The sequence below is a fragment of the Passer domesticus genome, chromosome 10, assembly GCF_036417665.1.
Source record: "Passer domesticus isolate bPasDom1 chromosome 10, bPasDom1.hap1, whole genome shotgun sequence".
NCBI classification, from domain to species: domain Eukaryota; kingdom Metazoa; phylum Chordata; class Aves; order Passeriformes; family Passeridae; genus Passer; species Passer domesticus.
In genome coordinates, this window is record NC_087483.1 from 27,380,770 (window position 1) to 27,393,068 (window position 12,299).

At 37.3% G+C, this 12,299-nt stretch overlaps 1 protein-coding gene across 2 annotated transcripts in view; it reads left to right on the forward strand.

Annotated features, from left to right (window-relative positions):
* The window catches only part of LY75 (lymphocyte antigen 75), a 49,609-nt gene that overhangs the window by 22,624 nt on the left and 14,686 nt on the right, over positions 1–12,299 (forward strand). For both annotated transcript variants that reach the window (XM_064434755.1, XM_064434754.1), the window contains exons 14-24: positions 2,192–2,273; positions 2,786–2,857; positions 4,243–4,366; positions 5,191–5,226; positions 5,493–5,668; positions 6,258–6,322; positions 7,159–7,235; positions 8,363–8,499; positions 9,543–9,648; positions 11,544–11,704; positions 12,098–12,227. In XM_064434755.1, the coding sequence (XP_064290825.1) occupies positions 2,192–2,273; positions 2,786–2,857; positions 4,243–4,366; positions 5,191–5,226; positions 5,493–5,668; positions 6,258–6,322; positions 7,159–7,235; positions 8,363–8,499; positions 9,543–9,648; positions 11,544–11,704; positions 12,098–12,227 (1,166 nt within the window). The remainder of the gene's footprint in view (positions 1–2,191; positions 2,274–2,785; positions 2,858–4,242; positions 4,367–5,190; positions 5,227–5,492; positions 5,669–6,257; positions 6,323–7,158; positions 7,236–8,362; positions 8,500–9,542; positions 9,649–11,543; positions 11,705–12,097; positions 12,228–12,299) is intronic.

Sequence of the window (12,299 nt, forward strand, 5' to 3'; positions counted from 1 at the left end):
GTTTTCAGGCTAGTGATTGTAAACTGGGAGATAAGCTGGAGAAATTCTTGACCTGGTACACTTCATGTTTTTAATTTATTTATTATACAATAGCCAAATACAAATTGAAGGAGTTTGAACATTTGCTCTGAAGCCTCAGGTGATTACTACAAATAATTTCAAAATTAGTGTCTCAGATTTTCTTTTTAGTAGATATTCCTGTGTGGTGACCAACTGCTTAAACTGCACTAAGTCTGTAGGTGACAATTAGGAGGGCATCTCTGCCTCTTAATTGGAAGAACAGCCACATAAAAATGAACTCCTAAAGGCAAATAGCCAAAAGTCACTTAGCTGTTTGACAGCTGTGAATGTTTGGCTCATAGTTTTCCCACTGCAGTGATATGGGGCATTTAGGCTCTTTAAAGGCTCCTTAGTTGTATCACTGAAAGACTAAAGATTGATCAGTATGATAAAATCACACTAGAGTGATCACATTATCTCACCAATGTCAGAAAACTATTACTGGAGTTGAGAACAAAGAACAGAAAAAATTAGATCTCTTGATGGCTGATACTTTCTTCCTAAAGGAAACGTTACCAAGTAAAAGTACTGTTGCCCTTCTTGGATTTCACATACTTAGCTCACAAACGCTGGGTTAAGCTGTTTCTTGGTGCTGCACCATCAGTATTTTCAGACTGTTCAGAATCTTTGTGGTGATACCTGTGGAAAGCTAGTGACAAAGCCTGATTCTGAGTCCATCCCTCCAGGTAATAAAGTAATTTTAACATAAATTTTCCATTTTCTGGCTTCAAATCGCAGTTTGTCAGCCCTACCTTCTGGGGAGTCTTTTATGAACTCTGACCTCTGCTGGTCAAATGTCTCTGTCCAGTTTTGAGCTTAAATTTATTTTTGAGTTGTGGTTCCCTCAGGTGTGATGTTCTTTTTGCTCAAATCACTTCTCTTCTTGCAGGTTTAGTCTCCTAAAATATTATAAAGAATAATTGTATCCTTTCCCTGTTTTTCTTTGGGAAGACTAAACAAGGAAATCCTTAATCCTTGTTAATAGCCTAAGCTCCTAATTTCCTCAAATGTCCTGTGTTCCTTCTCTGTTTTTGGTGCATCCTGCTGGGATAGTGCTTTTGATACAGTTCAACAGGAGCCCTGTAATGTGGCATCAATGCTTTATTGTTGCTCTCAGACCACCTTGATGAGAGTGCCTTTTCCACAGCTCTTTTGCAGTAGGGTTTCATGTAGTCTTTGCTTTCACAAGAAACTCATGGTCTTTCTCCCCTCTGCTGCTTCCAGCTGATACAGTCATTCAGAGAAGTGTCTATTGACTTTATAGGGCAGGGTAGTGGATTGGAGTGAGTTATCATGAAGTTCAGTTTATGAGCCCTGCACAAAATTGAATCATTGAGAATTTGCAGTACAAAACAAACCTTGCATTTGACTACCACCTTTAACTTTGTTACAGCTTCTTTAGATTCACAAGAAAAAGATTATTGTAGAGGTTCTTACTCTTTGATTTGAGTATTTACGTTGTAAACCTGTTTTTTTCAGGTAATTTTGTATCTTCAAACATAACTGAAATTTTACATTTAAGTGTCTGCTGCTTTTGAAAACGAGGAAGTAAAATCTAGGAAAAAACTCAGTTCTGACTGGACTAAAATATCTACTGCCAGTTGTTCATGCAGCCATTGTAGTCAGTGGTGTTAGGTGCTGATTTATGTCCGCGCCTCATTTATGAGGGTTCACAATTGAAATAGGTGCCCGTGTTTAGTGTGTTCATACCACTTTAAAAGTTAAGGGAAATATGCCAGTTCCTTGAGTAGAAGCTTTTGTGTGGCTTGAGGAAGAGTGTATTTGAGCTGATGGTATTTGGGAGATAGCCCAAGGTGGACAAGAGAAAGGGAACCAAACTATATAAACGTTCTGTGTGTGATTCTGGAAGAAAAGAGACCATTATATCCAGTGACAACTGATAAAGTGGTGATGCAGCCCACAGAGGAATTCCCTGATTTAGTTAGTTTTCTTCTGTACAGAAGATGTCTTAGCTCTTGTGTCTAGTTTCTCTTTGAACTGCTACAGCTTGCTGTAGTAAAATCTTAGTTATGCTGCTTGGTCCTAAATAATGCCATGCCATAGGTCAGTCTTCCTATTAAATGAGCTGAACCATATGCTTGGCATAAGATTGTATCTTGTTTATTTGCAGCAATGACAGATGGGTCTGGATTGGAATGAATAAGAGGAGTCCTGATTCCTTGGGAACCTGGCAATGGAGTGATAACAAACCAGTAAGTTAACTTTAATCAGGAAGTGTCACATACTAGGACTAGGACTGAAGTGTCTTTCAACAGATTAATAATTCAGGAGAAGATTGTGCCATGCAAGCAGATTTCCAATTAAAAACATATCTTTAACAAGGCTAACCTGATTTCCATCTCCATTATATTAAAATAATTTCACAGAAATGTAGTAGTAAACATCCAGGAGCTGGTGGAGAGAACAAGGTGTCTTCATGCCACAACAGAAGGGAGGGTTTATAAGCTCATTTCCTTGTTGTCAGACTTTTCCAAAAATATCTTCCTCACTGTAATTGTTTTATTTGTCTGAAATTGTGAGTTCTTTCTCCTTCCCTCACAAAAAAACGGACATGGAGACTCAAAACTGAAGGAGTAACTGCCATTCAACACATATTTTAATAGTAATGAACATAATGGGACACCAGGTTTGAATGGTTATCTCTTGGGATTGCCACAGCAGAATGTTAGATGCTGATTCTTTCACCCTGTCACTCATCCTGTAGGTAACCAGTGTTGTTATGCCACTCGACTATCTGGAAGATGAGTATGATACAAGAGACTGTGCTGCATTAAAGGTTAGTTTCAAGGTTTTTAGTAATGTATGTTTTTACTTGGAAGTACTTGGAAAAAATAATTTTTCCAGTTGTAAACTGAATTTAGGTTTAGATGTTTTCTTAGTATAATAAAAAAGCTGTAGTGTTCCTTTTATCAATCTACACCTACTACAAACTTTCCCTTAATTAAGTATTTTTTGAGACAAGTTCTATGCTAATGATAACCTCTCATAGGACTTCTTCTGAACCTTTTTAACTGCAAAATGTTTTAGTAACAATGCTGTTCTGTATTGCATAGTGCCATAATATGGATCTTACATATAATTCTTAAGGGTGTGTCATGGAGTCTAAAACAAAAAAGCACAGAGTCCTACCAGTAATTAAAAAAAAATTATGTTAGCTTTTCTTAACTGCAGATTAAGAAAAAAATTGAAACCTGAAGGGAATGCAGTAGCCAGGACAGAGCATATGTTTGTGTTTATTGTGTGTATTTCCTTGTTTACTTGTGAAATAGACTGCATGTTCTCTGTTGGTTTCTAATTTCAAATGTCAGACCTCAGCTTGATTCCTGATTAAGCTCTTCAATACTTAATTTAGTCCTGATGGCATGAGTTTTAAAATAGCCTTTAATTTTTCTGAGGTATCATCTGACTTTTTGTAATACCTACCATCCCTTTTAACCTAAATAGAACAACCTCTGCTTTTAGGATTTATTTGGGGAAAGGATAATTGCATCCCTTTCCTTCTGTTCACAGCCATTTCCCTCATTCACTTCTCCTGTGTTCATGACCCCAGACTGAGAATCTGGTCAGCATTGTGCTCCTAAAATTTTAGACTCAGGAGAGCACTTTGAAGGGAATACTGTGAATATAACAACTTTCCTCTCCTGCCTGCTAGTTATAGACATGTTATTTCAGTAAATGATAAAAAATTTGCTTTACTGGAGAGATCAGCAAGAGTGAAGTCAGTTCTTCAAGCTTGATTGTAAGAAATAATTTTAAATAAGAATGATTGTTTCTGTGCCAGTTCAGGTGGTTTCTTCTTTTCAGCAGAAATGAGATTAATTTCAGGAGAACAGGTTGCAATAGATAATTTAATAATAAGCATTGATGGGAAACTGGGCACTACAAAAACCCTAAGAAACATTATTTCTAGAAAAAACTTCTAAGATGTTTGTATGTAGACTGACCCTAAGCCCTTTATGTAATTGCTTGACAGCATTAGCTGATGTGGAGAGTTATAGTTGATACAGCTGTATCTGCTCTTTTATTTACAAAATAAATTGTGTGACTAACAACACAGTAAAATACACTGAATTTGCCAAAGGACATTTTATTACAGTTTAATTTTACATTTCAAAGGCCTATGCTGTCCTAACTCAGTTCTCTGTTTCTGTTTGTATGCAGACCACACAGTTTTCACGGAGATCTTTTTGGAGATTTTACTTCCATGAAAGCAGAGACCTTGAATTTTACTTCAGGCCTTTTGATTGTGAAGCTAAGCTTGAGTGGGTCTGCCAGATAACTAAAGGTAAACTGCAGTTACATCCATCTGTTCGTATGAAGAGTTAGTACAATGAGTTGTAATTATTGCCATATAATAGAAACTTTGCAAACAGTATTTTATTGTTTCCTCTCTGGACTGCTAAGAGGACAGTACATGAAATGTCTCACTGATGTCACATACAAACAGATGTACACTTAGATCAGAAACTGGCCATGAGGAGGACGCAGGATCACTGTTCTCATATTCTTTCTAGTCCCATGAAGTAAGAAGTGGTTTCTTGTGTGGTGATATAAGCCACTGAGTTGCAGCATTTGTGGACTTGACTTAAGTAAAAAATATCACTTTCTTAGTGATATTTTTAACTAAATCACCACTTGTATTTTGGGTGTACAGTTTGCTTCAACCTTAGGTCAAAGCCTTCTTCTGGTAAAACTGATGTACTAGCTCCTCATTGTAGTGAGGAGTGGGAATGCAAAAGAATAGCATGGCATATCTGCACAGATCCAGGTTTTTTCATGCAGTAGGAAATGTAATCCAGTACACTTACATTTGGGTTGTTAATTGAAAGGTGTCTTGGCATGAAACTTCCTTGTTGGGGTGAGATTCTGGTAGAAATGCTATTTTGATGCTTGAGAGATGAAAGAACCACAGATATGTAAGATGGAGGTATGCACTACTCCCATTAATTTTATATCAGCTAATTTTAAACTATTAAACCCATGTATGATTTCATTTTTTTTCATCATGAATACAGAGAAGTATGAGTACTAACCAGCACTTCTATTATTGGTGGCCACAGTCTTGTTAGAAAGTAAATTCAGTGACTTTTCCTTTTTTCTTCCCAACAGGTAGCACTCCAAAGACACCGGAGTGGTATATACCAGGTAATTTGACTTATTTTGTATTTTTCCACTATGTTGTAGTGTTGTTTATACTCATTATATTTTATTAGGTTTGTTACATTGCTACTGCAATACCTGTTTCATTCCAGAAAAGGTTATGACTGATAGAATTTGATTTTGAGAGACTTCAAAATGCAGAGCGTTGACTCCTCCCAGTGTCAAATTGAGATTTCTTAATAAATTCAGAAAAATAAAAGATTTGTATTTCAGAATTCATTTCTTATTCATGTGATATTTCTTCTGTGTAGATGAAATTGGAATTCATGGAGCCCCACTTGTTGTTGATGGAGCAGAGCTGTGGTTTGTACCAGATAAAAACCTAAGCTACCAGGAAGCTATTGCCTACTGTCAAAAAAATGATAGTGATTTAGCCTCTGTGGAGTCTTACCCAAAACTCAGGACAATACTATCTCAAATAGAAAAGGTAAGGGGGTGTAATCTATTTTCACAGTTACTTTCCCTTGCAGGGAAATTTACTTGCCAAGTTTTCCAGTATAAGAAAATGTTAATCCTAATTTCTTCTTTTTCCTGTTGGCCTGAATGGTTTTCAATTGTACTTAAAAGGAAAAGATGGGATAAAAGAGAATTATTTTAATGGCAGTCTGGTAAAAGGATTTCTAAATTTAAAAGTAGGTTTTACAACATGAAAAAAACCACAAAACTCTCTGAATGGTGAAAAAGTGTCATAGCAGGACCACCATGCTTGCATCCCATTGTCTGCAAATATTTCATTAACAATTGTGCTAGTTCTTAATTCTGTACACAGGACAACATATAGTTTTTCACCTGGTGAGAGGATTTAATTAGAAGTGCCAGATGGTCTGATAGGCTTGATGGAAGGGGTTTGTGTTGTTCATGGCATGAAAGTACATTCTTGTAAGGCATCTGAGAAAAACATGGCAAGTTTCAGTACCTCTGTGACTAATTTTGTCACACTGTTCTATGTTTGGTAGAGTCAGGAGCTCTTTCTGTGTGGGTTGTAAAATACTGGGTTTTGTTCTTTACTTCCACAGTTATCAAACAGCGAACAGAAGTGGTGGCTGAAGTTTATTGATTATGGCTACAGCTATCATTCACCGTATGTAGAATAATTATGAGATGCTTTGTTGTAAGCTTTATTTTGTGCTTTTTAGGAATTGTTAACTAGAGTAGTTAATTCACAGTAATTTTATTGTAACTGAGTTAGTAATCCATTTCTTGTGTGTGTTATCAAAGCCTTTAGATTTTGGGCTGTTGGGCTTAGGCATCTTAGTCTTGTTGTGTGAATCCTTGAAATATGTGATCCTAGTAGCTAATGTATTCCCTTGATCTTTGAAATGTTTTTATTGGGATTTTGAGCCAATTTCTGTGTTCTGTTAACATTTTGAGAACTGACTAAAAAAAAGTGCCCAGTCTGTTGACTCTGAGGATTGAGGAATACCCAAGAATAGGGAATAGGAAATTGGTTTAAGACATCACTCTTCTAGTTAGGTAATGCCAAAGTCTTGGAGGACTTTGAGTATGCCTTGTAGAGCTGGGATGACTCACATCAAATTTTGCATCATTCCCTTGGCTGCAGAGAAGATTCACTGGCTTCTTACAAGGAAAGTCCTTCACTTTCCAAAATACTATAGCAATGCACTATTGTGAAAATAAAACCAGAGCTGTTTCCTATTCCCTTCACTTGTCGTGGCAATGTGCTGTGATTGCAGCATGGTGATAAATAAGCTCATTCTGCACATCACAACACAGTTAATTTGGGCATGGTACATAACTGCTGAACCTACCACATATTTATTTCTAGCCTAGTTTGTGTAGGGCATCTAGAAACAGTTAATAGCCAAAATTTTTATTTGCACTGACATTGTTGCTATCAGACTTTCTCCATGAAGGTCACATTGAATTGGAGATTAACTCTGAAATATTTATATCCAGTTTGCAGTTATTTCCACGCTTCCATGATAGATTGCTGAGAGATTGCTGGTATATTTCCAGAAAGAACTGGTATCGAGGTAAGGTTGATTTTATTTTTCACCCCCTCTGCTATTGTTGTGGTTATTTGAAAAGAAAATAGTAGTAATTACTGTTCTACCCAAACTCTTTTATTAAATGCAGATTGATACCAAATTAGGAGTGAATGGCTTCTTCATGATAATCTGATTGACTGTTAAATCATTTATTACTTCCTCATGGTAGAAGCCATGGTAATATTTCTTAATGACCAGAGGCAAACCTGAATTCAAATTAAAATTTTTTAATGATAGCTTGTCACTCTTTTTGCAACAGAAATTAATTAGGTGAAATCTGCTTTTGGTGGCTACCTTTTTGTGTTTATGCCACATATTCTGTGCTCTGGAGTTTGTCTGAAAGCTGTCAATCAGAAAGGTTAACTCTGTACTTGCAACCGTATACATATCTGGAGACACAAATTCCCTTAACTATTGGAGTCATATTGTAAGAGATAGACAAAGTAATGAAAAGGCCACCTGGTGGTACTTGAAGTGTATTGCTTCCTTTCTTCAAGCTTACGTTGAGGAAAATGCGTAACCTCCAGAGAACAAGAAGCTCCTTCTGTCTTCTAATGTTTCCATTTAAAGCATGTTTCCCCCATTATTCAGTGGTTTGCTGCTGAACTGTTTTCATCTCTGTTAGCCAAAAATTGCTCTAGACCAGGAAGTCAGTCCATTTATGACTGCAGGAGTCATGTAGCATAAAGCATTGCATAAAGCAATGCAGGTCAGATGCTCTCATGTAGATGTTAAAGGATTCCTTCTGGCTTTTTTTGACAATTAGGTGTACCCTCTTTGCCAGAATACAAGGTTAGTCCTCATATACAAGATCTTTTTTCAATAATATTCTGTTTTCAAGTTCTCTCTGCCTATATGAAGTGCTAATACTGGAAGTAAGAGTAAGACTCTGGATCTTGAGGAATATTGTACTACTGTCTGATATAAATAACTTATGCTTGCCTTCTGCTCTACTGCTATTTTTAATGCTTTCAGTTGTGCAGTAGTTCACTGTGGTTGCACCAAAAAGGCTTTCCCTTCAGATTGGTCTTTGTCATGTCATAAAGTATGGAAAGCAACTGAAGTGTGATAGGCATTACCGTAACTATTTTTTAAAACTTCTGTTTCTGCAGACTACCCAGTTAACTGTAATGTGAAACTGCCCTTCATCTGTGAAAGAAATAATGCCTCCTTACTAGAGAAACATGATCCCAGTTACCACCCAGTCAGAGGAGGTTGCCCTAAAGGCTGGCATCAGTTCCGGAATAAGGTACAGAGATAAAAGGTTCACCATCCTTGCCTATTCTTCACAGTCCAGCAAGCTGGAAGGCCTTTCTAAAAGAAAGGAGGAGGTAGCCTCTCTGTTGAGGAATAGACTGGAAATGGACTTTGGAAAACTAAGTACAGTGATTAAAGTATAATCTCCTCCCCTTTTTGTCCCTTATTCAGCATTGATAGTTTCTTAAATTCAAAGCATTAATTTTCAGATTGTTTTGCTTTCCCATCACCACACATTTAGGTCCAAGAACATTGGTTTTACTGTCTAGTCTTTGGCTTCTACTTTGATTAAAGAGAAGGATTAGAAAGGGGGAGGATGAGGTTTCTGTGGCAGAAGCATGTTGTATCTCTTCTGGAGTAATCATAGACAGGCAGCAAGTTGGCAGACACTATTTCCCTGAATGAGTTGCCTGAATGACTAAACTGACTTAAGTTTAGTAAATTAGTGAGCAGCTTTTAAGAATTAACCAATAAGTCAGAAACCATAGTTTAATTAATTATTTATTTTAATTAATTAATTATTTTAGTGCTATGTTTTAAGGCAGTCATCTAAAGTCTTAGTGAGACTCATTCCTGTCATTTGCTCCATCTTTATTCTGTACATGTACATGAAATCTGCACATTACATTGTGCCAAGGTTTGCAAACTTACTTCACATCATTGCAGAATAAACCTTGGAGTTCCCAGGTAGTTTTTCCCCAAAGGTAGCTTATTACAAGTTGCTGACCATCACTATCTGACTGCAGAGTTCATGCGTGAGTTCTCATTCCTAAAACAGTACATGATTCTGAGGTAGCAAATAAGAATTACTGAATATAAGTGGGGAGTTAGTCAGGGGGATCATTTATATTTAGTTACTCCTCTGAACCAAATAAATGTTTGCAGCTAGTATCAGGTCCCTTGCTTTCTTCAAAAACTGGTTATATTTTATTGCAGAAAATGAGAAGTGAATTTTTAGGGTTGGTTTAAGATTTTGGTTTATGTCTTAGGCAGAATGGCATGATGAAAATAATTTTCATTATATTTATTTTGCAGTGTTTTCTAAAGATGAAACCTGAACATTTAACATTTAATGCAGCTAATGAAAAGTGTGTAACTTTTGGAGGCTCTCTTCCATCTATCTCAGATCAAGCTGACCAAGGTATGGTGGTGAACTGGGGCAGTTTAGTATGCAGCTTCTCTTCTATATTCAGAACAGTTCTGCTTAAGAACTTGAGCATAAATCCTTGGTTATCTGCAGGCATACTAGGAGCATTCTAAAAATCCAGGACTGATTAAAAATGTGTTGTCTGTTGTTTACATCACTGGAAACATAACATGGAAATGCAGTTACCAGATATTTGAACCGGTTTGAAGAGCAGCTTCTCTATATGATCTTAACCTGTTACAAAAAAGAAAAAAGTTGCAAAACCTTGCACTGAGAGTTGAGCATACAAGGGTCATCACTGAATGAAGAATTGTTTGGCTTTGAAAGGTAAAATATAACTGAGACTGTAGACTTTGCACTGTGAAAAAACACCATCGAAGTTCCAAGAGAAGCTCAGCTGTGCGTGTGGGAATGAGGTGGCAAATACAATGCCAGCTGGAGCACAGGACCCTTTGTTTCTGCCAAGCAGCTTAATGTGTCCAAAGTGACTTCCTTTGAGCTCTTCAGGACACTGAGGAGAGGATGGAAAGCAGGAGGACTGGAAGACAGAAGTGTTTAACTTAATAAATCAACTAAGGTCAATGAGAGAAATGCAGTGAGGAAGAAATGGGTTCACATTGTCTGCAAGTAATGTTCAGCAATAACCCAATGAATGATATGGCTGAATTTGCAACTGTATTCTTCTGGATGATTAAGAGTTCTCTGAGGGTGTATCTGAAGTAGCTCAGTTGAATTTTGCAGTGCCCACAGTGCATATTTTCTTTATAAACAAATAACCTCTTGCCAAACAAAATATGGTAAATAGACTAGAGAAGTCAAGAGTGTACCTGCAGGCAGCAGCTTAATGGTAATTTTCTTTTGCTGCTGTTATTGGGGAGGAATAGGGTTATGTACAGGAATATACATGTCTCAGACCTGTGTGTTTTTGTATGTATTTAAGGTTAGAAAAGCACAGCCATTCTGAAATGTAACATAGCAGGATCCCTCATGTGATTTGGTGCATTGGAAGTGTTTGTTATTGTGTCTTGTTTGTTTTTCTTTTCTCTGTGTAGTGGAGACCACCTATATGGAAAGGAGACAGAGTTCTCTTAAAATGCACTTCTTTCTGTGGGCTGCCTCTACTCCTCCCGGTGGTATTAGGGGCTAGCCCTGACCTGCAAATCTACTGTGGCTTTGTCTCCTTCAGAAAATAGGCTGTGGCTAGTCTGGCATGTGACCAATAGCTGAAGCTTGTCAGCAGTAGCTAATTACATAGCTTTGATTTGTTTTCCTAAACTAGTCAAGTTTAGTGAATGCCTTTGGTGCCTAGGGGATTACCAAAACCCATTGTTTCTTGCCAGAATGCTCACAAAGAGGGGTCTGATACAAGGTTTACCTGGCTGAATTTTTTTCAGCTAAGTCTGACTTCCTTTGACCTGTCCTGCTGCCTCTGATGGTGGGGTGACAAACTCTGCCAGAATCCAAAAAACGTTCTGATTTATGGCATGTAAAAGAGAAGATGGGAGATAAGACTTCCTCCATCAATTCAGAAAGGGCAGCAAGACAAGAGAAGATCTTGCAGGCGTGTGGAAAAGCAGCTTCTTAAATTTGTGTATAAATAAAAGACTCCAAATTAATGGACAAAGGAACAGGTTAAATCACCTACCTTCTCCTCAGCTCAGAATTTAAAGGACAAATGCCAATAGCCTGCTCCTTTCCAGTAAAATCAATATGAAAGGTGTTACCAAATGGAAGGACTGGATGATAAGCATTCATCAATCATGAAGGGCTAGAAAAATTAAATTAACACAAACAGGGATTGCATTGTCTTACTTATGTGAAGTATTCTTTTGGAGGTTTACTGTTGTTTTCCTAACCACAATATGTACATTTCCTCTTCTGTCCAACAGATTATATAACATCCTTGCTTCCTGGCCTGCCAAAAGATATTTGGATTGGTTTACAGTTCCTGTTCAGTACAAGGGAAAACAAATGGATAGATGAGAGTAGACTGTTGTATAGTAACTTTCACCCACTCCTGACGGGGAGATTAAGGAAAATTCCACTGGATGTAAGTTCTGACTTTTGACTTCTTTTACCTGTTGAGTAATGAAATTTGGAATGTTGTATCAAAAAAAAAAAAAAAACCCTCCATGTAACAGACCAAATTCCCCAGTTAGTCATTTTAATTGGCCAACAGGGTGGCTGACAGTACTGGAGTTCTGTTTACCTTTACTTGGATGACAACTTCTGAAATGTATTTAGCTTAGGAAAACTTTCTGAGTCCAGGCACCTGGTAGTGTCTGTAAAGCAGGTAAGCTGTTTAAGCTGTATTGCACCACTCCTTGGAAACTTCTTAAACAAGTTCAGACAGCTGGGGTTCTCCTAGACTCATGTTACTTCACCTCTACACAAGTATGTTTATACCTTATTTGAGTCTGATAAGCATATTTCTGTTTCTCAGCTTTTTGATGAAGAATTTAACAATCAGTGTGGTGTAGTCCTCAATGATCCCAAATCACAATATGTTGGAACATGGAATTTCACTGCTTGTGCTGACAGGCACTTCTTGGGTATATGCCAGCGGTCTGTGGGTAAGTCTGAAGAGTCAAAATAAATTGCAGCCAGAGTTTAAACTTAAGGTGCATGTGCCAGGAGACTTTAGT